This window comes from Staurois parvus, unplaced genomic scaffold (genome assembly GCF_062004578.1).
Source record: "Staurois parvus isolate SC_StPar_1 unplaced genomic scaffold, SC_StPar_1.0 ptg002133l, whole genome shotgun sequence".
NCBI lineage: Eukaryota > Metazoa > Chordata > Amphibia > Anura > Ranidae > Staurois > Staurois parvus.
The window spans coordinates 45,001-69,507 of record NW_028319929.1 but is presented as its reverse complement, the minus strand read 5'-3'; the positions used below and the strand labels follow the sequence as shown (position 1 = coordinate 69,507).

The 24,507-nt window shown below is 50.0% G+C and overlaps 1 protein-coding gene across 7 annotated transcripts in view; it reads left to right on the top strand.

The window, feature by feature from the left end:
* Window positions 1–24,507, top strand: part of LOC149432637 (uncharacterized) — a 33,658-nt gene that overhangs the window by 3,407 nt on the left and 5,744 nt on the right. For 2 of the 7 annotated variants that reach the window (XM_089665109.1, XM_089665105.1), the window contains exons 4-25: window positions 2,587–2,634; window positions 4,943–4,990; window positions 5,208–5,246; window positions 5,365–5,412; window positions 5,530–5,556; window positions 6,094–6,135; window positions 10,644–10,685; window positions 10,926–10,967; window positions 11,122–11,163; window positions 11,459–11,500; window positions 11,999–12,025; window positions 12,436–12,495; window positions 13,147–13,173; window positions 13,383–13,412; window positions 13,952–13,978; window positions 16,769–16,795; window positions 17,366–17,392; window positions 17,721–17,777; window positions 18,212–18,283; window positions 18,372–18,434; window positions 18,665–18,721; window positions 23,047–23,076. In XM_089665109.1, the coding sequence (XP_089521235.1) occupies window positions 2,587–2,634; window positions 4,943–4,990; window positions 5,208–5,246; window positions 5,365–5,412; window positions 5,530–5,556; window positions 6,094–6,135; window positions 10,644–10,685; window positions 10,926–10,967; window positions 11,122–11,163; window positions 11,459–11,500; window positions 11,999–12,025; window positions 12,436–12,495; window positions 13,147–13,173; window positions 13,383–13,412; window positions 13,952–13,978; window positions 16,769–16,795; window positions 17,366–17,392; window positions 17,721–17,777; window positions 18,212–18,283; window positions 18,372–18,434; window positions 18,665–18,721; window positions 23,047–23,076 (924 nt within the window). Of the gene's footprint in view, window positions 1–2,586; window positions 2,635–4,942; window positions 4,991–5,207; window positions 5,247–5,364; window positions 5,413–5,529; window positions 5,557–6,093; window positions 6,136–10,643; window positions 10,686–10,925; window positions 10,968–11,121; window positions 11,164–11,458; window positions 11,501–11,998; window positions 12,026–12,435; window positions 12,496–13,144; window positions 13,174–13,382; window positions 13,413–13,951; window positions 13,979–16,768; window positions 16,796–17,365; window positions 17,393–17,720; window positions 17,778–18,211; window positions 18,284–18,371; window positions 18,435–18,664; window positions 18,722–23,046; window positions 23,077–23,386; window positions 23,471–24,507 lie in introns of all 7 variants that reach the window. The other 5 variants (XM_089665104.1, XM_089665103.1, XM_089665102.1 and 2 more) reach the window with 5 other exon arrangements.

Sequence of the window (24,507 nt, the reverse complement as noted above, 5' to 3'; positions counted from 1 at the left end):
CCGACTACAACCGTCCATATCTACAGCCTGACCTGCGTATACACCGACTACAACCGTCTATATCTACAGTCTGACCTGCGTATACACCGACTACAACCGTCTATATCTACAGTCTGACCTGCGTACACACCGACTACAACCGTCCATATCTACAGTATGACCTGCGTATACACCGACTACAACCGTCTACAGCTACAGTCTGACCTGCGTATACACCGACTACAACCGTCCATATCTACAGTCTGACCTGCGTACACACCGACTACAACCGTCTATATCTACAGTCTGACCTGCGTATACACCGACTACAACCGTCTATATCTACAGTCTGACCTGCGTATACACCGACTACAACCGTCTACAGCTACAGTCTGACCTGCGTATACACCGACTACAACCGTCTACATCTACAGTCTGACCTGCGTATACACCGACTACAACCGTCTACAGCTACAGTCTGACCTGCGTATACACCGACTACAACCGTCTATATCTACAGTCTGACCTGCGTATACACCGACTACAACCGTCTATATCTACAGTCTGACCTGCGTATACACCGACTACAACCGTCTACAGCTACAGTCTGACCTGCGTATACACCGACTACAACCGTCTATCTACAGTCTGACCTGCGTATACACCGACTACAACCGTCTATATCTACAGTCTGACCTGCGTACACACCGACTACAACCGTCTATATCTACAGTCTGACCTGCGTACACACCGACTACAACCGTCTATATCTACAGTCTGACCTGCGTATACACAGACTACAACCGTCTACAGCTACAGTCTGACCTGCGTATACACCGACTACAACCGTCTACATCTACAGTCTGACCTGCCTATACACCGACTACAACCGTCTACAGCTACAGTCTGACCTGCGTATACACCGACTACAACCGTCTATATCTACAGTCTGACCTGCGTATACACCGACTACAACCGTCTATATCTACAGTCTGACCTGCGTATACACCGACTACAACCGTCTATATCTACAGTCTGACCTGCGTATACACCGACTACAACCGTCTATATCTACAGTCTGACCTGCGTATACACCGACTACAACCGTCTACAGCTACAGTCTGACCTGCGTATACACCGACTACAACCGTCTACAGCCTGACCTGCGTATACACCGACTACAACCATCTATGTATACAGTCTGACCTGCGTATACACCGACTACAACCGTCTATCTACAGTTTGACCTGCGTATACACCGACTACAACCGTCTATATCTACAGCCTGACCTGTGTATACACCGACTACAACCGTCTGTATCTACAGCCTGACCTGCGTATACACCGACTACAACCGTCTATATCTACAGCCTGACCTGCGTATACACCGACTACAACCGTCTACAGCTACAGTCTGACCTGCGTATACACCGACTACAACCGTCTATGTATACAGTCTGACCTGCGTATACACCGACTGCAACAGTCTATATCTACAGTCTGACCTGCGTATACAGCGACTACAACCGTCTACAGCTACAGTCTGACCTGCGTATACACCGACTACAACCGTCTATATCTACAGTCTGACCTGCGTATACACCGACTACAACCGTCTATATCTACAGTCTGACCTGCGTATACACCGACTACAACCGTCTATATCTACAGTCTGACCTGCGTATACACCGACTACAACCGTCTATATCTACAGTCTGACCTGCGTATACACCGACTACAACCGTCTACAGCTACAGTCTGACCTGCGTATACACCGACTACAACCGTCTACAGCCTGACCTGCGTATACACCGACTACAACCATCTATGTATACAGTCTGACCTGCGTATACACCGACTACAACCGTCTATCTACAGTCTGACCTGCGTATACACCGACTACAACCGTCTACAGCTACAGTCTGACCTGCGTATACACCGACTACAACCGTCTATGTATACAGTCTGACCTGCGTATACACCGACTGCAACAGTCTATATCTACAGTCTGACCTGCGTATACACCGACTACAACCATCTACAGCTACAGTCTGACCTGCGTATACACCGACTACAACCGTCTGTATCTACAGTCTGACCTGCGTATACAGCGACTACAACCGTCTACAGCTACAGTCTGACCTGCGTATACACCGACTACAACCGTCTATGTATACAGTCTGACCTGCGTATACACCGACTGCAACAGTCTATATCTACAGTCTGACCTGCGTATACACCGACTACAACCGTCTACAGCTACAGTCTGACCTGCGTATACACCGACTACAACCGTCTATATCTACGGTCTGACCTGCGTATACACCGACTACAACCGTCTATATCTACGGTCTGACCTGCGTATACACCGACTACAACCGTCTATATCTACGGTCTGACCTGCGTATACACCGACTACAACCGTCTATATCTACGGTCTGACCTGCGTATACACCGACTACAACCATCTATACATACAGTCTGATTTGTGTATTTAATGACTATAATTGTTTCTATCTACAGTCTTACTATGACACTGTATGTGTTTGACTGGAACCTTCTCTACACCCAGTATGACTATGACACTATGTCCACAATTTTTTTCAGGAAAATACCCCCAATACCCATCTCAAGGTTACCAACAGGGTCCTTATGGTAAGTTTGTGTCCTTTTGATTGAATTGACTGGAATTTGTGTGAAGGTGTCTGGGAGTTGGAGGAAGATTTGGACTTGTCTGGTGGTTGGAGGAAGGTTTGGACTTGTCTGGTGGTTGGAGGAAGGTTTGGACTTGTCTGGTGGTTGGAGGAAGGTTTGGACTTGTCTGGTGGTTGGAGGAAGGTTTGGACTTGTCTGGTGGTTGGAGGAAGGTTTGGACTTGTCTGGTGGTTGGAGGAAGGTTTGGACTTGTCTGGTGGTTGGAGGAAGGTTTGGACTTGTCTGGTGGTTGGAGGAAGGTTTGGACTTGTCTGGTGGTTGGAGGAAGGTTTGGACTTGTCTGGTGGTTGGAGGAAGGTTTGGACTTGTCTGGTGGTTGGAGGAAGGTTTGGACTTGTCTGGTGGTTGGAGGAAGGTTTGGACTTGTCTGGTGGTTGGAGGAAGGTTTGGACTTGTCTGGTGGTTGGAGGAAGGTTTGGACTTGTCTGGTGGTTGGAGGAAGGTTTGGACTTGTCTGGTGGTTGGAGGAAGGTTTGGATTTGTCTGGTGGTTGGAGGAAGGTTTGGATTTGTCTGGTGGTTGGAGGAAGGTTTGGATTTGTCTGGTGGTTGGAGGAAGGTTTGGATTTGTCTGGTGGTTGGAGGAAGGTTTGGATTTGTCTGGTGGTTGGAGGAAGGTTTGGATTTGTCTGGTGGTTGGAGGAAGGTTTGGATTTGTCTGGTGGTTGGAGGAAGGTTTGGATTTGTCTGGTGGTTGGAGGAAGGTTTGGATTTGTCTGGTGGTTGGAGGAAGGTTTGGAGTTGTCTGGTGGTTGGAGGAAGGTTTGGAGTTGTCTGGGGGCTGGAGAAAGGTTTGGAATTGTCTGGTGGTTGGAGGAAGGTTTGGATTTGTCTGGTGGTTGGAGGAAGGTTTGGATTTGTCTGGTGGTTGGAGGAAGGTTTGGAGTTGTCTGGGGGCTGGAGAAAGGTTTGGAATTGTCTGCTGATTGGAGGAAGGTTTTGAATTGTCTGCAGATTGGAGGAAGGTTTGGAATTGTCTGGTGATTGGAGGAAGGTTTGGAGTTGTCTGGTGAGTGGAAGAATTGTCTGGAATCGTCTGATGGATGGAGGACGTTTTGGAGTTGTCTAGTGGTTTGAGGAACATTTGGACTTGTCTAGTGTTCAATAGAAGGTTTGAAATTGTCTGGTGGTTGGAGGAAGGTTGGGTGTGTCTGGTGATTGGAAGAATTTTGGACTTTTCTGGTGGTTGGAGGGAGGTTTGGAGTTGTCTGGTGGTTGGAGGGAGGTTTAGGATTTTCTGGTGGTTGGAGGAAGGATTGAAAATGTCTGGTGGTTAGAGGAACATTTGGAATTGTCTGGTTGTTGAACGAAGGTTGGAGGCTTTTCGTGACTGGAAATGAGATGAGAGGGGTCAGTTCATATGTAAATATGTTTGAGGGGTAATGTGAGGGCTTGATTAGAAGTGGTCCTTTGACTTGGAATTTGTCAGTGGGAAATTTGTTTTTTGGAGTTAGGTTGGGAGGGGTCAGATCACTGAGGTTAGGTTTCAAGGAGTCATATGCCTAGAGCTAGGTTGATAGGTGACGGGGTAAATATGGCTAGGTTGGAATTGTTAGCTGACTGGGGCTAGGTGGTAAGGGGCTTGTTACTGGGGTTTGGTTGTGAGGGGTCAGATAACTGGGGCTAGATTGGTAAGAGTCAGGTTACTAGAGCTACATTGAGAAGTGTTAAATAACTTGGGCTAGGTTTGATGGGGGTCAATTGACTATGGTAAGTTGGTAGAAGAGTTAGTGACTGGGACTGAGTAGGGAAGGGTCAGGTGACTGGTGTAGGTTGGTGGGGAAGGTGATGGCTGGAGCTAGCTTGAAAGAGGATATGTGACTTGGGCTAGGTCAGAAGGGGTTAGGCGATTAGGGTAGGTTGGTGTGGGATTTGTTAATGGGGCTGGTTTGGAAGGGGTCAGGTGACCGGAGCTAGGTTGGTTAGGGAGTTTGTGACCAGGGCTGGTTTGGAAGGGGTCAAGTGACTTGAGTAGGTTGGTGGAGGATTTGGTAGCTGTTTGGAAGAGGTAAGGTGACTAGGGTAGGGTTGGAACATGATGGGTTAAGGGGGGAGATGGTTACTGGGTCTAGGTCAGTTGACTGAGATAGGTTGGTGGGGGAGTTAGTGACTATGGCTAGGTCAGAAGGGGTCAGGTGACTGTGGTAGGTTGGTGGGGGGGGGGGGAGCCAGTGACTGGGGTTAGATGTGGGTTGTGGTTTGGAGACATGTAAAATGCATGGCAGGTACCAATGCAATCTGTTCTTCAGGACTCCGGAATAGATATGGAGGACTGGGTGTAAAGGCTGGGAGATCAGGTGAGTGCTTTATTTTCCTCTCTATATCACATTTGAGATGTTTTTCATCTTGTATCTCTCATCTTGTTGGTGACTCCCGAATATAAGTGTGGAACCTTCATCATGAAGAAGCTCGTTCATACAGAATGTCATTCACCCAATGTTTTCCCCTCTTTCTTTTATAACACCATTGATCCACCCTGGTTTTCCATCACCAACTGTCTTCTTCAATCACCAGTTCTGGGCCAATATCCTCAGGCTGCCAAACAGAAGCCAGGTAACTAGAAAGTGTTAAATAACAATGTAATAAAATGGCTACAAAGGATGTGACCCTCATGGGGAGGTGACCCGTGATTTGGAAAGATGGTGGAATAAATATTCATTACATATTGCAGGTTATGGAAATGTAGCTGGAAGTTACCTGGGCAATGTTCTTGGACAAGGTGAGTTTCAAGTGATGATGAAGAACCACCAAAAATCATTACATGTAAGATCCATCAACCCTCAGATTCTCAACATTTAATTATCATTTACCTTCCTTTTTTTTTTTTCTTTTGTAGGCCAAGGAGCAAAATCACCAAAAGCCGGTACAGACTTCCTGTTCTCCACCCTAGACTGTACAAAGTATTCCCTCTGCTGTTTCCCTGTGTGTATCCATAACAACTCCTTCCATCTCTGTCCTCTCTTCTCTGTCCTGGTCATGTGCACTCCTGTCTTCCTGAACATCTCTTCTCAGACCTTCCATTACTAGAAGAACTTCCATCACCATGATTCATATGCAGACATTTAGGTAGGATTGGACTCCAGTGGGCCATTCTGGATCCAGACTTCAGGGGCCCTTTACGGATCATCTTGGGAAGTTACATTGATCTATAGTACTGTTTCGTACTAATATCTTTCCCGACGTCAAGGACCCTTTCTGTGTCAGGCCTGGTGTACGTGCCCATTGCAGTTCCCCTTCTCTTGTGTCGCTTTTGCTCCATTGCTCTGTTATAATAAAGAGCCCCTAGGAGGGGGAAATTGTGATGGTGGGTCTGAGGGACCTTTCACCCCCATTTTCTGTTCCTTTTTGTACTTCAAGTTTTATTTAATGTAACCTCTCCAACCCCATTCTATATTCCCAGGTTACGGTGCAGCAGGATATCCAAACATCGCAGCACAAGGAGGTATGATGGACAATGTTTTGTATACTTTGTATTGGTCTTATTAGAGCAACATTGTTCTGAAATCTATCAATCTATCTGTCTTCCCTGCCCCCATACTCCAATCATCCTCCATCCCTGCCATCCACCAATCATCCTCCCTGCCCCCATACTCCAATCATCCTCCATCCCTGCCATCCACCAATCATCCTCCCTGCCCCCATACTCCAATCATCCTCCATCCCTGCCATCCACCAATCATCCTCCCTGCCCCCCATACTCCAATCATCCTCCATCCCTGCCATCCACCAATCATCCTCCCTGCCCCCCATACTCCAATCATCCTCCATCCCTGCCATCCACCAATCATCCTCCCTGCCCCCCATACTCCAATCATCCTCCATCCCTGCCATCCACCAATCATCCTCCCTGCCCCCCATACTCCAATCATCCTTCCTGCCCCCATACTCCAATCATTCTCCATCCCTGCCATCCACCAATCATCCTCCCTGCCCCCCATACTCCAATCATCCTCCATCCCTGCCATCCACCAATCATCCTCCCTGCCCCCCATACTCCAATCATCCTCCCTGCCCCCCATACTCCAATCATCCTTCCTGCCCCCATACTCCAATCATCCTCCATCCCTGCCATCCACTAATCATCCTTCCTGCCCCCATACTCCAATCATCCTCCATCCCTGCCATCCACTAATCATCCTCCCTGCCCCCCATACTCCAATCATCCTTCCTGCCCCCATACTCCAATCATCCTCCATCCCTGCCATCCACTAATCATCCTCCCTGCCCCCCATACTCCAATCATCCTTCCTGCCCCCATACTCCAATCATCCTCCATCCCTGCCATCCACTAATCATCCTTCCTGCCCCCATACTCCAATCATCCTCCATCCCTGCCATCCACCAATCATCCTCCCTGCCCCCCATACTCCAATCATCCTCCATCCCTGCCATCCACCAATCATCCTCCCTGCCTTCCATCCACCAATCATCCTCCCTGCCTTCCATCCACCAATCATCCTACCTGCCTGCCATCCACCAATCATCACCTCTTTCCCACATCCACCAATCATCCCCCCTGCCTGCCAGCCACCAAGCATCCTCCCTGCCCCCCAGCCGCCAAGCATCCTCCCTGCCCCCCATCCGCCAATCATCACCTCTGCCCCCCATCCGCCAATCATCACCTCTGCCCCCCATCCGCCAATCATCACCTCTGCCCCCCATCCGCCAATCATCACCTCTGCCCCCCATCCGCCAATCATCACCTCTGCCCCCCATCCACCAATCATCCTCCATCCCTGCCATCCATCAATTATTCCCCTACCCACCACCCACCAATCATCCCCCATGTCCCCCCATCCATCAATCATTCCCCTGCCCACCATCCATCCACCAATCATCACCCCTGCCAATCAACATTCCATGAGGAGGGAAGAACACTCTGGAGGGAATAACATTGTTCTGAAATCTATCTACAGTGAAGGAAATGTGTATTTGCTCCCCTCTGATGGTGAATGTTCGCCCCTCACACAGAAATGATCGGTCTAACAATGGAATGTTCGCCCCTCACACAGAAATGATCGGTCTAACAATGGAATGTTCGCCCCTCACAGAAACGATCGGTCTAACAATGGAATGTTCGGTGTAACACTGAGAGACAGAATACAACAACAAATTCAGCAGAAATGCGTCTAACAAATGATGACGGATCTGCATGTTCATGAGGGAAAGAAGGATTTGGTCCCCTTCACAAAACATGACTTAGTACTTGGTGGCCAATCCCTTGTTGGCAATCACAGAGGTCAGACGTTTCCTGGAGTTGGCCCCCAGGTTCGCACACATCTCAGGAGGGATTTTGGCCCACTCCTCTTGGCAGATCCTCTCCAAGTCATTAAGGTTTGGTGGCTGACGTTTGGCAACTCGAACTTTCAGCTCCCTCTACAGATTTTCAATCGGATGAAGGTGTGGAGACTGGCTAGGCCACTCCAGGACCTTAATGTGCTTCTTCTTGAGCCGCTCCTTTGTTGCCTTGGCCGTGTGTTTTGGGTCATTGTCATGCTGGAACACCCATCCACCACCCATTTTCAATGCCCTGGCTGAGGGAAGAAGGTTCTCACCCAAGATTTGATGGTACATTGCCCCGTCCATCGTCCCTTTGATGCGGTGCAGTTGTCCTGTCCCCTTAGCAGAAAAACGTCCCCAAAGCAGAATGTTTCCTCCACCATGTTTCACAGTTGGGATGGTGTTCTTGGGGTCATAGGCAGCATTCCTCCTCCTCCAAACACGGCGAGTTGAGTTGATGCCAAAGAGCTGGATTTTGGTCTCATCTGACCACAACACTTCCCACCAGTCCTCCTCTGCATCATTCAGATGTTCAGTGGCAGACTTCAGACGGGCCTGGACATGGGCTTTCTTGAGCAGAGGGACCGTGCGGGCACTGCAGGATTTCAGTCCTTGTCGGCGTAGTGTGTTACCAATTGTTTTCTTGGTGACTGTGGTCCCAGCTGCCTGGAGATCATTGACAAGATCCTCACGTGTAGTTCTGGGATGATTCCTCACTGTTCTCATGATCATTGACACTCCACGAGGTGAGATCTTGCATGGTGCACCAGACCTAGGGAGACTGACACTTGTTTTGTGTTTCTTCCATTTGTGAATGATTGCACCAACTGTTGTCACCTACTCACCAAGCTGCTTGGCCATAGTTTGGTAGCCCAGTCCAGCCTTGTGTAGGTCTATCTATCTATCTATTATCTATCTATCTATCTATCTATCTATCTATCTATTATCTATCTATCTATTATCTATCTATCTATTATCTATCCATCTCTCCATCTCTCCATCTCTCCATCTCTCCATCTCTCCATCTCTCCATCTTCATTCTGGATCTACTCGGTCTCATTCACTGCAGGGTATGGGAATGAGGCGGCTGGATACCCGAGTAACATCGACCAGCAGTCTATTAGTCAATCTAGCGCTCAGTATCATTACCTCTTGGCAGTTGCAGTTACTTTTCACATTTAATACGGGTTTCTGTGTTGCTTACAGCAACCAATCAGCTCCTCCCTTTCATTCTGGTATCCGGTGCAGAACAGACAGTTCTCGCCTTCGTCTCGCACAATTATAATATCCGATTTATTCAGCTTAACAGAGTTTATGATGGTAGAAATTTCTTATTTTTCAGGCTATGGAGTGAAACCATCCAAAGCAGGTATGTGTGTTCTGATTGCCCCGAATCCTCCCCCTGGGGGCATCCATGTCTATACATCCCGAATAGAAGAGACCAGACATAGAAATGTGCATCACCATCAACCAATCATCACCCATGCCTGCCATCCACCAATCATCACCCATGCCTGCCATCCACCAATCATCACCCATGCCTGCCATCCACCAATCATCACCCATGCCTGCCATCCACCAATCATCACCCATGCCTGTCATCCACCAATCATCCTCCATGCCTGCCATCCACCAATCATCACCCATGCCTGCCATCCACCAATCATCACCCATGCCTGCCATCCACCAAACATCACCCATGCCTGCCATCCACCAATCATCACCCATGCCTGCCATCCACCAATCATCACCCATGCCTGCCATCCACCAATCATCACCCATGCCTGCCATCCACCAATCATCACCCATGCCTGCCATCCACCAATCATCCTCCATGCCTGCCATCCACCAATCATCCTCCATGCCTGCCATCCACCAATCATCCTCCATGCCTGCCATCCACCAATCATCACCCATGCCTGCCATCCACCAATCATCACCCATGCCTGCCATCCACCAAACATCACCCATGCACGCCATCCACCAATCATCACCCCTGCCCAACATCCAACAATCATCCTCCATGCCTGCCATTTATGAATCATGATCACCTGCCCATCACCCACCAATCATCCCTCATGCTCATCACCCACCAATCATTCCCCTTGTCCGCCATCCACAAATCATCTCCCCTGCCCACCACACACAAATGATCACGTCTGCCAACTATCCACCAATCATCCCTTATGCTCCCCCATCCACCCCCCATCCACCAATCACTCTGGAAAGTTCCTGCAAACAATCCCGAAGGGAAGAACACCCTGGAAGGTTCCCCTAAACATTCTCACCCTGGAAGGTTCCCCCAAACATTCCCAGAGGGGGGAAGAACACTCGGGAAGTTTCCCCCAAATATTTCTAGAAGAGGGAAGAACACTCTGGAAGGTTCTTCAAAACATTCCCAGAGGAGGGAAGAACATTCTGGAAGGTTCCACCAAACATCATCTTTCCTCAGTTCACAGGCTGAACAAACCCCTCAGTGATTGGCTGAGGAGGGTAAATATTTGTAACTATTTATTAGCTGCTAGAAGGAGTCAATGAGCTGAGCTCAGGAACACCGGCAGAAATGATTGGAACATCTGGGAAAAGTAGAAGAATTGGTTTTCTAAGAATAAGAGACATGCCTTGGCTTGTAGAAAACATTTTCTAATTTGTGTTTTCTCTTTACCGTAGGATATGGAGCTGGGGCCTACTCACAATATGGAGCTCAAGCTGGTACTGTCATTTCTGTGATCTTTCTCCTCCTCTATTGGCTCTGTTGATCTGTGATTGTTTCTGGTCTCTAAATTTCAGTAAAATGTTTGGTTTTCGGAGTGTGACCAGTGACACTATATTATGTTAGTCCATTGATGCCATCTATTAATGCCCTCTGGTCTTGTCCTCTCTCTGTTCTCTGGAGTCTCCTCACCCCAAATGGGACACTTTTCTCATTGTTTGTGTCTTTTGCCCACATAGGTTATGGAGCCTCTAATTACCCCCAGTATGGTGAGCAAACAGGTAAAGTATATCCTTCTATCTCTCGTATTATCCAGAATAATGTACAATGTGACTTCTCCTGGGAATTGGACAGATCTAGAGGGAGAAATAATTTCTGTCCAGGAAAAGTTAGATTGGTTGTTGCTCACGTTTTGTTTGGTTTCCTCTTTGTCAGGTTATGGAGCTGGAAGTTACCCGCAATATGGAGCTCAGGCTGGTAATGACATCTGTCCAACTTCTTACTGGTAGTTCTTGATGTGTCCCTCGTGTTTCTCACTGTGTCTTTCATCTTTCTTGCTAAGTCTTTCATCCTCCCCGCTATGTCCTTCATCCTTCCTGCTATGTCTTTTATCCTCCTGTCTGTGACCTTCATCCAGCTCATTATGCTCTTCATCTCCTTCATTCTTCTCATTATGTCTTCCATCCTCTTCCTGTCCTGTCTGTCTTCCTTCCTATCCTCCTTTGGCTATGGTTGGAAATAATCAGGATCCCTTTTCTCCTCTTCTCTTCAGGGTATAATGCTGGCCTGTATCCCAGTAACTTTCAGCAGCCAGGTAATCAAAGAGTACTACTTACAGCATTTGCCAATATCTACTGAGCTCAGTACAGTGATTTGCCATCTGGGGGTCCAATGTTTCCTCTGAATGACATAAGATCCCAGAGGACTATCATATTTGGGTTCTTCCGGAAGGTGTGGAGAACATCCATTTTAAGTTCTTGGAGTACTTTCCTTGGAGGACCCTCATGTTAGACTTTCTTAGTATTTCCTGGGATGTTTGAAGGACTCTCGTATTCAGATCTCAAGAATGTCTTTGAGGACATATTGTATATGGGAGTCTCCTCAGAGGCTTGGAGGCTCTCATATATGGGTCTCCTTAGTTGTTTGGAGGACTCTCATATATGGGTTTCCTTTGATGTTTGGAGGACTGTCATATATGGGTCTCCCTGCAGGTTTGGAGGTCTCTCATATATGGGTGGTTAGTAGGATTCTCACAGGAAGGTTTGTCTTAGTAGCACATCATTTATCCACTGTTACTTTCTCTCTATTTCAGGTTATGGTGGAAAGCCCCCAAAGGCTGGTAGGTCTCTTAAGTTTAAACACTTTGTAATGGGGTTCATCCTTCTTCCATTCATCCTGAGAACTTCTCAACAGAATCCCATTATGGTTCCATCCTCCCTGGGTGCACCCTATCTTTCCTTCTGTAATTGCCCCTCCTCAGGCACTGCCCCTCTTTTGGATAGGTTGTGGAAAGTTTACCCCAATATAACAGCTCTGGGAGGTAAAACCTCTGCTACTTCTTTCATAATCTTCGTCGTCATATGTGGAGGCTCAGTCCTTTGCTCCTCACCCCTTGAGTTCTTGCTTGTATTCCATGTACTGAGTTTCTCCATCATTCTACCCTTCCATCTTCTATTCAGTTCTCTTCTCTGGACCTCTCTGCAGCCCCTGGATCTTCTTTTTTACTTAAGTCTCTCATTTTCCCCATAGGGTACCGGAATGCATATGGAGGTTACCCTAATGCCTACCAGCAGCAGCAGCAGCAGCAAGGTACTGAGATGTATAACACAGATGATGGTGTACCATAAAATAAGCTCTTAACATCTAACCTTCCTCCCAAAGAATTCTCCAATTAAAACTTTAATTTTCAAACCCTAAAGTTTACACTATAGCCCCTAACATTGATCTAACCTACCCTACCCTCAGACAACCATCTAGCCAAGTTCTCACAGTGCTGAGCCACCCTTAACAAACCACATAACACAGAGGGCCCTTTGAGTACCTCGTTGCAGGTCAGTCTGATGCAGATTGTACAGTTGGATTTTGGCCGTCTTCTGGGCATCACTCAGGTGTGCCTTGTGATTGGGCATGTTCGGAGTTTTTATATCTGTAGATATCCCCACATGGAGCATCTATGACATCTGGTTTGGAGGCAGACTGGAACAATTAGAAAAATGTGTAGGCCTTGGCCTAAAGTGCCACAGCTTTAAGGGGGGGGGGGGGGTCAGAAGATCATCTCATATCCCTGTAGATAACACACCAGAAATGGAACATTTCATCCCATGGAATACATACAATATGGTGCGTACTTCGTGTTCTCTGATGGTCAGAGGGGACAATGTAATATGTCGGAAAGGGTCCATCATGTCTGTCTGGGGAAACATTAGGGCAATGTGCTGATTGGATGTCTTTGTGTTTCAGGTATAGGAGGGAAACCATCCAAAGCAGGTAGGTGGTGACCATTTATATGACACGTGACCTTCACACCCTCCACACATGTGCTGTGTATAGAAATGGATTATGACCCCTCCCTCTGTATGAGAAGAAGGTTCTGGTGGCCACAGGCCTATATAATATGCATATATATATTTATTCCCGTAGATGATGGACTCCAGACCCTGATTGGTGCTCAGTAACATTTCTCATTCATTTTGCAGGATATGGGAATGGTGCTGCATTATACCAAGGTATTGGACTGCAAGCTCTTGTGGTTTCTCATTCTCTGTCTTTTGTGTACAGTATTTCTGCGTTTTATAGTCCTCACTTTGTACAGCGCCGTGGAAGATGTTGGAACTGCAGTATTTATGGTAAAGCTCGAATGCAGCCATTTTAGCAGTTTTGGATGGAGGATGGAAGGGTGGGGACCTCTGTCAGGGTTTTATTTTCGGTGGCCCCTTTGAAATGTTTTCCTTCACTTCCTGTTCTTCAGCAATAAAATCCTGACTGAGCTACTGAACCTTCTCCACTCCACCCAAAGCTGAAGATAAATTATTGGCTGGCGTTTCGGCTTTAATGTAACCCTTGTAGCCCTGTGTATCCTCACCTTGTACATCACTGCAGAAGATGTTGGTGCCATATTAACCAACAATGATAATGTTCATAGTTATAGCAATCCTTATATATCAGCTACGTAGGAAAACCTGGGAATGGGATGGGAGCTGGGCCTTGAGAAGGTCAGGAATTGTTGTATGGGTAATAATGCCACAATGTCTCGGCTTTCTTCCAGGTGGAATTGGAAAACCTTCCAGACTTGGTAAGTCCAGCTTGTAATCCACCCCCTTGGCTGTCATTTATGTCCTGATCCTCACCTAAGTCACATATCACTCACCTTACTCCATAGCCTCTGGCTGCCCCAGTGACATCTTCCCACAAGGTATCCATCACATTCTCCATCTGGACTGAGCAATCTCTGCTTCTATATACACTATATTGCCAAAAGTATTGTCCCCGCCCTCCACATCATGTGATTCAGGTGTTCCAATCCCCTCCATATCATGTGATTCAGGTGTTCCAATCCCCTCCACATCATGTGATTCAGGTGTTCCAATCCCCCCCACATCATGTGATTCAGGTGTTCCAATCCCCTCCACATCATGTGATTCAGGTGTTCCAATCCCTTCCACATCATGTGATTCAGGTGTTCCAATCCCCTCCACATCATGTGATTCAGGTGTTCCAATCCCCTCCATATCATGTGATTCAGGTGTTCCAATCCCCTCCACATCATGTGATTCAGGTGTTCCAATCCCCTCCACATCATGTGATTCAGGTGTTCCAATCCCCTCCATATCATGTGATTCAGGTGTTCCAATCCCCTCCATGGACACAGGTGTATACAATCAAGCCCCTAGGCATGCAGACGGCTTCTACAAACATTGGTGAAAGAATGGGTCGCTCTCAGGAGCTCAGTGACTCCAAGTGTGGTCCCGTGATAGGTGGCCACCTGGGCAATAAGTCCATCCGTGACATTTCCTGGCTACTAAATATTCCACGCTCAACTGTTAGTGGGATTATAACAAAGTGGAAGCAACTGGGAACAACAGCCACTCAGCCACCAAGTGGTAGGCCACGTCACATGACAGGGCGGGGTCAGCGCATGCTGAAGCGCACAGTGCGCAGAAGTCACCAACTGTCTGCAGAGTCAATAGCTAAAGACCTCCAAACTTGGTGTGGCCTTCAGATGAGCCCAACAACAGTGCGTAGAGAGCTTCATGGAATGGGTTTCCATGGCCGAGCAGCTGCATCCAAGCCTTCCATCACCAAGTGCAATGCAAAGCGTCGGATGCCGTGGTGTAAAGCACGCCACCACTGGCCTCTAGAGCAGAGGAGACGTGTTCTCTGGAGTGACCAATCACGCTTCTCTGTCTGGCAATCCAGTGGTCGTGTCTGGGTTTTGCCGTTGCCAGGAGAACGGTACTTGCCTGACTGCATTGTGCCAAGTGTAAAGTTTGGTGGAGGGGGGATTATGGTGTGGGGGTGTTTTTCAGGGGTTGGGCTTGGCCCCCTAGTTCCATTAAAGGGAACTGTTAAGGCGACATTTTGGACAATTTCATGCCCCCAACTTTCTGGGAAGAGTTTGGGGACAACATGACTGTACACCAGTGCACAAAGCAAGGTCCATAAAGACATGGAGGAGCCAGTTTGGGGTGGAGGAACTTGACTGTCCTGCACAGAGTCCTGACCTCAACCCCATAGAACACCTTTGGGATGAATTAGAGCGGAGACTGCGAGCCAGGCCTCCTCCCCCGACATCAGTGCCTGACCTGACAAATGTGCTTCTGGAAGAATGGTCCAACCTTCCCATAGACACCCTCCTAAACCTTGTGGACGGCCTTCCCAGAAGAGTTGAAGCTGTTATAGCTGCAAAGGGCGGAGCCAACTCAATATTGAACCCTACGGACTAAGACTGGGGGGCCATTAAGGTTCATGTGCGTGGAAAGGCCGACCAATACTTGGGGCAATATAGTGTACATGCACATATATATATATATATTCATATGGTTGAGTCGCAGTAATAGCCGACACCAAGTTCAGGGTCACTGTGTCACTGGTGGGGTATATGACTGGGAGAGGACATCCATTCCATTGATAATGTTCTATGGGGAATGACCACAGAGTGTCACCTGGTGGGGTATATGACTTGAGGAGAACACCCATAGATAATGTTCTATGGGGAATGACCACAGAGTGTCACTGGTGGGGTATATGACTTGGAGGACACCCATAGATAATGTTCTATAAGGAATGACCACAGAGTGTCACCTGGTGGGGTATATGACTTAAGGAGGACACCCATAGATAATGTTCTATAAGGAATTACCACAGAGTGTCACTGGTGGGGTATATGACTTGAGGAGGACACCCATAGATAATGTTCTATAAGGAATTACCACAGAGTGTCACTGGTGGGGTATATGACTTAAGGAGGACACCCATTGATAATGTTCTATGGGGAATGACCACAGAGTGTCACTGGTGGGGTATATGACTTAAGGAGGACACCCATTGATAATGTTCTATGGGGAATGACCACAGAGTGTCACTGGTGGGGTATATGACTTGAGGAGGACACCCATTGATAATGTTCTATGGGGAATGACCACAGAGTGTCACCTGGTGGGGTATATGTCTTGAGGAGGACACCCATAGATAATGTTCTATAAGGAATGACCACAACGTGTCACTGTGTCATCTGGTATATGACTGGAAGACATTTGCAGATAATGTTCTATGAACAACAACCATAAACAGGAGAGGGACATCCATAGATACTATGAAGGACCACAGAGGGTCATTGTGTCACCACTACACTGTAAATAAGAAGTCATGAAAAAGAAGAAACCTGGATGATAATATAACATCAGTTCTGTACAGAAACCATCCATATGACCCCTAATCTCACCTCCCGCCCGCTGTCTTTGATTTTATGTCAGTTGTCACCTTTTCTGGAAAAAAATATTTATTGCTAAATGTTCACCGTAGAGCATAATGAATGGTGGGTGTAATGGGTAGATGTGTGACTGTGTCTTATTCTGTCTTGTAGGTATCGGAGCAAAGACATCTAAAGCAGGTACCAAATTATGAGGGTTCACCTGAGTTATGGAGGGCTTTGCTGCCTTGAGCCTGTTACCTTGGTCCTCAAGACTTTTCATGGCCACCTTCCAAAAATTTGTCAGCATGTATACACATACCCACCTATTGGTTCTTAGTGTACAGTAGAAACCTGTACCGTGAGACCTAATATCATGATTCAGATATTGTCAGTCCTGGGAGTGGACAATAATGCTGGCCAAACCATGTTTGACAGAGAGAAATGTCCTCTAATAGGAAGAGGAACAAATATAACTCCTGAAGTTAGTTAGAATGGGGTAATGACAATGAATAAAGGAAAGATCTTTGCCCACGAACATTTCATATTTTAAGATCCCACACAAAATCCATAAACTTTTGGATGGTTGGCATCCCCTACTGGTCTTGGAAGCCGAATAGATTCCTTTGGCTCCCATTCTGATTCTATTGCTGCTCATCTCCATCCTTTGTGATCCCGTCTCTTCCCCATTTCTGATTCTTCTGATCCTGGACCATCAATCTTCCATCATTAGTTGTCTTCTGATCCTTCTCTCCCTTGTTTTATCTCCAGGGTTATACCAGCAGCCGTATGCTAATGGTAAGTTATTCCAGAGTTTGCGATGGGTTCCTTGAGCTGTGGCTGATTGACCTCCAGTTTGATGGTGTCTGCATAGCTTTGGGGCCAAGGCTTCTTGGCAGAGCCAACTGCATGACACCAATGGTCTTTTTGGCTGTGTATAGGGTTGGTATTCTGGGGGGTATTTCTCTTACCACTGATCTCCAAAGCAAGGAATTTTTTTCCATTGAACTCCCATGAATTTTTTTTAGCAGGGGTTCCCCAAGACCTGAAAATTATTTCAAGGGTTCAAATTATTGAAAGGCATTGTCCCATCTTTGGCATAACAGAGACGTGTCTTCTCTTGTAGGATTAAAAAATCCACTCAGTGCGTACCAAGGGCCTGCGGGGGAGAACGCTAAACTGGGTGAGTCCCTTTCTTCACTTCTCCTTCTGTCTCTCCATTGCTGTCCCTTCCTCTCTGTCTATACTCCTTCCTCGCTCCCTATCTGTCACCTCTCTACTTCCTTCTCCTTTTCTATCTCTCGTTATCTCCCCCTACGTCTCTCACCCTTGCTATTTCTCTTTCTTTCTCCTTATCCTCCATCATTCTCATCTTGTCATTCCCCTTTCTGCCTCCTATTACTAAAATAGGAGGCCACCCCCCATATACTGGCCACACATGGAGCAATTTCAACTTTTACCATCAATAATTGAGATCATTTCATGGTTCCAGTAGGAACTCTTGGCGGGTATTGTGTTTGGTTGTTTTTGGGATTGCCCTGTATATATGGCCACGTTAGTCTTACTACTTCTGTCTCCTCTTTGTTGAGTTGTTGATGCTTCCTGTCTGTTCTCTAGGTGCCTATGGTCAGCTCCCATACAGATCACAGCTTGACGCTCTAGGATACGACCCTAAATCTGCAAAATCCGGTAGGGAAAACATTTCACAGCCATTGTGTCTGATAACAAGGTGGTGGCCTTTCTGTAGACTAATAAGTGAACTTTCCACCTTCATCAGCAGCAGCCAAATCTCCATACGGTGCCCAGGCCGGGTATCCCGATGCCACAAGCTCTAAATATGGTGAGATTTACCTCCTTCTCAGAAACTAGAATACTGAACATCACAGTCAGAGGGATCCTTCAGCTGCTCCATCACCCGATGTTTTCTCACATCTGCCATCATTATCTGGAACATTTTTCTAAAATATATAATTTATGAGTATCTCATAGAATCCCCAAATTCCTCTTGCACATGATTCCAGCCATGTGACAAATGTTGTTCTAATGACTTTTCTCCGCTCTCTTTCTTAGCTGGAGCTGGTCAGACCTCATTTAATGGTCAGTCTGTCCCACAGAACTCTCTGGAAGGTAAGTATCCTGTTTCTATAGTTCCTCATTCTGCCTCCAGGAACCAAAATGTATCCTCAATGTTCATTCACGTTCGCTCATTTACCTTTGGTCCATCCCTTTCTAAATCCACACATTTGTCCTCAGGCCTTCCTTCATGATCCTGCCTTGTCTTTCATCTCTCTGGCCTGTGTTCTGGTTTCATCTCCCGGCATCATCTCACTTCCTCTTTCCATTATTCTTACTTTATCATGAGCTTCAGCTATCCAGCATCTATCTGTTCCTCCACCCTTCATTCTCCGCATCTACTCACTTTCTTCTTTTACAATTCCATCCTCCTACTTCTAATGCCATTTACAGTATGTTCTTTCTCCCTCTACCTCTCTCGTACTTGTCCTGGCCTTCTTTTTATACCACCTAGTCTTGGTCTTTCATCTCTGCCACCATCTCCTCCGATATCTGTCCTGTCATTTCCTACCCTTCTCAATATCTCATCCTGTCCAGCCCTTTCGTTGGTCTCATCTTCTTCCATACTTCTATCTGACCTAACTTCCACCATACTTCTATCTGACCTAACTTCCACCATACTTCTATCTGACCTAACTTCCACCATACTTCCATCTGTTCTATCTTTTCATATCCTCTCTATCTCATCTTCTCCCATCCTTCCTATTTGTTCCCTCTTGTCCAATAATCCTTCTATCTGTCCCATCTTCCCCCATCCTTCTGTCTGTCCCGTCTTCCCCCATCCTTCTGTCTGTCCCGTCTTCCCCCATCCTTCTGTCTGTCCCGTCTTCCCCCATCCTTCTGTCTGTCCCGTCTTCCCCCATCCTTCTGTCTGTCCCGTCTTCCCCCATCCTTCTGTCTGTCCCGTCTTCCCCCATCCTTCTGTCTGTCCCGTCTTGGCCCATCCTTCTGTCTGTCCCGTCTTCCCCCATCCTTCTGTCTGTCCCGTCTTCCCCCATCCTTCTGTCTGTCCCGTCTTCCCCCATCCTTCTGTCTGTCCCATCCTCTCCCATCCTTCTGTCTGTCCCGTCTTCCCCCATCCTTCTGTCTGTCCCGTCTTCCCCCATCCTTCTGTCTGTCCCGTCTTCCCCCATTCTTCTGTCTGTCCCGTCTTCCCCCATCCTTCTGTCTGTCCCGTCTTCCCCCATCCTTCTGTCTGTCCCGTCTTCCCCCATCCTTCTGTCTGTCCCGTCTTCCCCCATCCTTCTGTCTGTCCCGTCTTCCCCCATCCTTCTGTCTGTCCCGTCTTCCCCCATCCTTCTGTCTGTCCCGTCTTCCCCCATCCTTCTGTCTGTCCCGTCTTCCCCCATCCTTCTGTCTGTTCCGTCTTCCCCCATCCTTCTGTCTGTCCCGTCTTCCCCCATCCTTCTGTCTGTCCCGTCTTGGCCCATCCTTCTGTCTGTCCCGTCTTCCCCCATCCTTCTGTCTGTCCCGTCTTCCCCCATCCTTCTGTCTGTCCCGTCTTCCCCCATCCTTCTGTCTGTCCCGTCTTGGCCCATCCTTCTGTCTGTCCCGTCTTGGCCCATCCTTCTGTCTGTCCCGTCTTCCCCCATCCTTCTGTCTGTCCCGTCTTCCCCCATCCTTCTGTCTGTCCCGTCTTCCCCCATCCTTCTGTCTGTCCCGTCTTCCCCCATCCTTCTGTCTGTCCCGTCTTGGCCCATCCTTCTGTCTGTCCCGTCTTGGCCCATCCTTCTGTCTGTCCCGTCTTGGCCCATCCTTCTGTCTGTCCCGTCTTCCCCCATCCTTCTGTCTGTCCCGTCTTCTCCCATCCTTCTGTCTGTCCCGTCTTCCCCCATCCTTCTGTCTGTCCCGTCTTCCCCCATCCTTCTGTCTGTCCCGTCTTCCCCCATCCTTCTGTCTGTCCCGTCTTCCCCCATCCTTCTGTCTGTCCCGTCTTGGCCCATCCTTCTGTCTGTCCCGTCTTGGCCCATCCTTCTGTCTGTCCCGTCTTGGCCCATCCTTCTGTCTGTCCCGTCTTCCCCCATCCTTCTGTCTGTCCCGTCTTCCCCCATCCTTCTGTCTGTCCCGTCTTCCCCCATCCTTCTGTCTGTCCCGTCTTCCCCCATCCTTCTGTCTGTCCCGTCTTCCCCCATCCTTCTGTCTGTCCCGACTTCCCCCATCCTTCTGTCTGTCCCGTCTTCCCCCATCCTTCTGTCTGTCCCGTCTTCCCCCATCCTTCTGTCTGTCCCGTCTTCCCCCATCCTTCTGTCTGTCCCGTCTTCCCCCATCCTTCTGTCTGTCCCGTCTTCCCCCATCCTTCTGTCTGTCCCGTCTTCCCCCATCCTTCTGTCTGTCCCGTCTTCCCCCATCCTTCTGTCTGTCCCGTCTTGGCCCATCCTTCTGTCTGTCCCGTCTTGGCCCATCCTTCTGTCTGTCCCGTCTTGGCCCATCCTTCTGTCTGTCCCGTCTTGGCCCATCCTTCTGTCTGTCCCGTCTTGGCCCATCCTTCTGTCTGTCCCGTCTTCCCCCATCCTTCTGTCTGTCCCGTCTTCCCCCATCCTTCTGTCTGTCCCGTCTTCCCCCATCCTTCTGTCTGTCCCGTCTTCCCCCATCCTTCTGTCTGTCCCGTCTTCCCCCATCCTTCTGTCTGTCCCGTCTTCCCCCATCCTTCTGTCTGTCCCGTCTTCCCCCATCCTTCTGTCTGTCCCGTCTTCCCCCATCCTTCTGTCTGTCCCGACTTCCCCCATCCTTCTGTCTGTCCCGTCTTCCCCCATCCTTCTGTCTGTCCCGTCTTCCCCCATCCTTCTGTCTGTCCCGTCTTCCCCCATCCTTCTGTCTGTCCCGTCTTCCCCCATCCTTCTGTCTGTCCCGTCTTCCCCCATCCTTCTGTCTGTCCCGTCTTCCCCCATCCTTCTGTCTGTCCCGTCTTCCCCCATCCTTCTGTCTGTCCCGTCTTCCCCCATCCTTCTGTCTGTCCCGTCTTCCCCCATCCTTATATCGATCTATCCCATTTTCTCTCATTCTTCTAGCCATCCCATCCTTACTGTCTCCTCTAGTCTGGTCTTATCTGTCTCATCTTGTCCCGTCCTCCCTCCTGCCCCCTCTTGTCCCGTCCTCCCTGCCCCCTCTTGTCCCATCCTCCCTCCTGCCCCCTCATGTCCCGTCCTCCCTGCCCCCTCTTGTCCCCGTTCTCCCTGCCCCCTCTTGTCCCGTCCTCCCTGCCCCCTCTTGTCCCGTCCTCCCTGCCCCCTCTTGTCCCGTCCTCCCTGCCCCCTCTTGTCCCGTCCTCCCTGCCCCCTCGTGTCCCGTCCTCCCTGCCCCCTCGTGTCCCGTCCTCCCTGCCCCCTCGTGTCCCGTCCTCCCTGCCCCTCTTGTCCCGTCCTCCCTGCCCCTCTTGTCCCGTCCTCCCTGCCCCCTCTTGTCCCGTCCTCCCTGCCCCCTCTTGTCCCGTCCTCCCTGCCCCCTCGTGTCCCGTCCTCCCTGCCCCCTCGTGTCCCGTCCTCCCTGCCCCCTCGTGTCCCCGTTCTCCCTGCCCCCTCTTGTCCCGTCCTCCCTGCCCCCTCTTGTCCCGTCCTCCCTGCCCCCTCTTGTCCCGTCCTCCCTGCCCCCTCTTGTCCCGTCCTCCCTGCCCCCTCGTGTCCCGTCCTCCCTGCCCCCTCGTGTCCCGTCCTCCCTGCCCCCTCGTGTCCCGTCCTCCCTGCCCCTCTTGTCCCGTCCTCCCTGCCCCCTCTTGTCCCGTCCTCCCTGCCCCCTCTTGTCCCGTCCTCCCTGCCCCCTCTTGTCCCGTCCTCCCTGCCCCCTCGTGTCCCGTCCTCCCTGCCCCCTCGTGTCCCGTCCTCCCTGCCCCCTCGTGTCCCGTCCTCCCTGCCCCCTCGTGTCCCGTCCTCCCTGCGCCCTCTTGTCCCGTCCTCCCTGCCCCTCTTGTCCCCTCCTCCCTGCCCCCTCGTGTCCCGTCCTCCCTGCCCCCTCGTGTCCCGTCCTCCCTGCCCCTCTTGTCCCCTCCTCCCTGCCCCCTCGTGTCCCGTCCTCCCTGCCCCCTCGTGTCCCGTCCTCCCTGCCCCTCGTGTCCCGTCCTCCCTGCCCCTCTTGTCCCCGTTCTCCCTGCCCCCTCTTGTCCCGTCCTCCCTGCCCCCTCTTGTCCCGTCCTCCCTGCCCCCTCTTGTCCCGTCCTCCCTGCCCCCTCGTGTCCCGTCCTCCCTGCCCCCTCGTGTCCCGTCCTCCCTGCCCCCTCTTGTCCCCGTTCTCCCTGCCCCCTCTTGTCCCGTCCTCCCTGCCCCTCGTGTCCCGTCCTCCCTGCCCCCTCTTGTCCCGTCCTCCCTGCCCCTCGTGTCCCGTCCTCCCTGCCCCTCTTGTCCCCGTTCTCCCAACTTCTCCTCAGTCTTTTCCTTGTGTCTTCACAGAGGACATCTCTCCATCTGCTGCTGTTGAGGGTAAGCCATGAGTCCATTCTTCACATGTTGTATGTCATGTCCCCCCACATATGTACCATGTCCCGTGTTTGTACTGTCCAGTGTCACATGGCCCCGCCACATTCCAGGTCTCTCAATCTCTAATAGCGTTTAACATGTATGTGCCGCTAACACGCTAACGTCTCTGTAACTACCTGTCCCCCGTCTACATGTCCCCTGTTTCAGGAGACCCCCACATGGATCTCCACCCCCATGTGTCTTTGTGTCACCCCAACTTATTTCTATTATGAGTGGAGACCCACATGTCTATATATATTCTTGGATCCCTCAGGAACTCAGAGTATGAGAGAAGGGGCCACTACCCTTCCGATAAGGGCCACCTCGCCCAGCGTCCTGATACAGAACCCTATCAAAGGTACAGTCAGAGGGACCTCTGGGGACGGCAGACTAGTTACAGACCACGCCTCATCCAGCTTCATACCCACCACTGGTATTCCAGTCCTGACCAATCACAGCTGCTCCGCCCACAATGATCACATTGCTCCACCCATCTCACTTATACTTGGCTCCTCCACCCAATCCAGTACTACAATACTGCTCCACCCAGCATTGCCACCCCCCTCCTCCTTCCACTGTGCTAACACAAGGCTCCACCCAGCATTGCCACCCCCCTCCTCCTTCCACTGTGCTAACACACGGCTCCACCCAGCATTGCCACCCCCCTCCTCCTTCCACTGTGCTAACACACGGCTCCACCCAGCATTGCCACCCCCCTCCTCCTTCCACTGTGCTAACACACGGCTCCACCCAGCATTGCCACCCCGATCCTCCTTCCACTGTGCTAACACACGGCTCCACCCAACATTGCCACCCCCCTCCTCCTTCCACTGTGCTAACACACGGCTCCACCCAGCATTGCCACCCCCCTCCTCCTTCCACTGTGCTAACACACGGCTCCACCCAGCATTGCCACCCCGCTCCTCCTTCCACTGTGCTAACACACGGCTCCACCCAACATTGCCACCCCCCTCCTCCTTCCACTGTGCTAACACACGGCTCCACCCAGCATTGCCACCCCGCTCCTCCTTCCACTGTGCTAACACACGGCTCCACCCAACATTGCCACCCCCCTCCTCCTTCCACTGTGCTAACACACGGCTCCACCCAGCATTGCCACCCCCCTCCTCCTTCCACTGTGCTAACACACGGCTCCACCCAGCATTGCCACCCCGCTCCTCCTTCCACTGTGCTAACACAAGGCTCCACCCAGCATTGCCACCCCCCTCCTCCTTCCACTGTGCTAACACACGGCTCCACCCAGCATTGCCACCCCCCTCCTCCTTCCACTGTGCTAACACACGGCTCCACCCAGCATTGCCACCCCGCTCCTCCTTCCACTGTGCTAACACACGGCTCCACCCAACATTGCCACCCCCCTCCTCCTTCCACTGT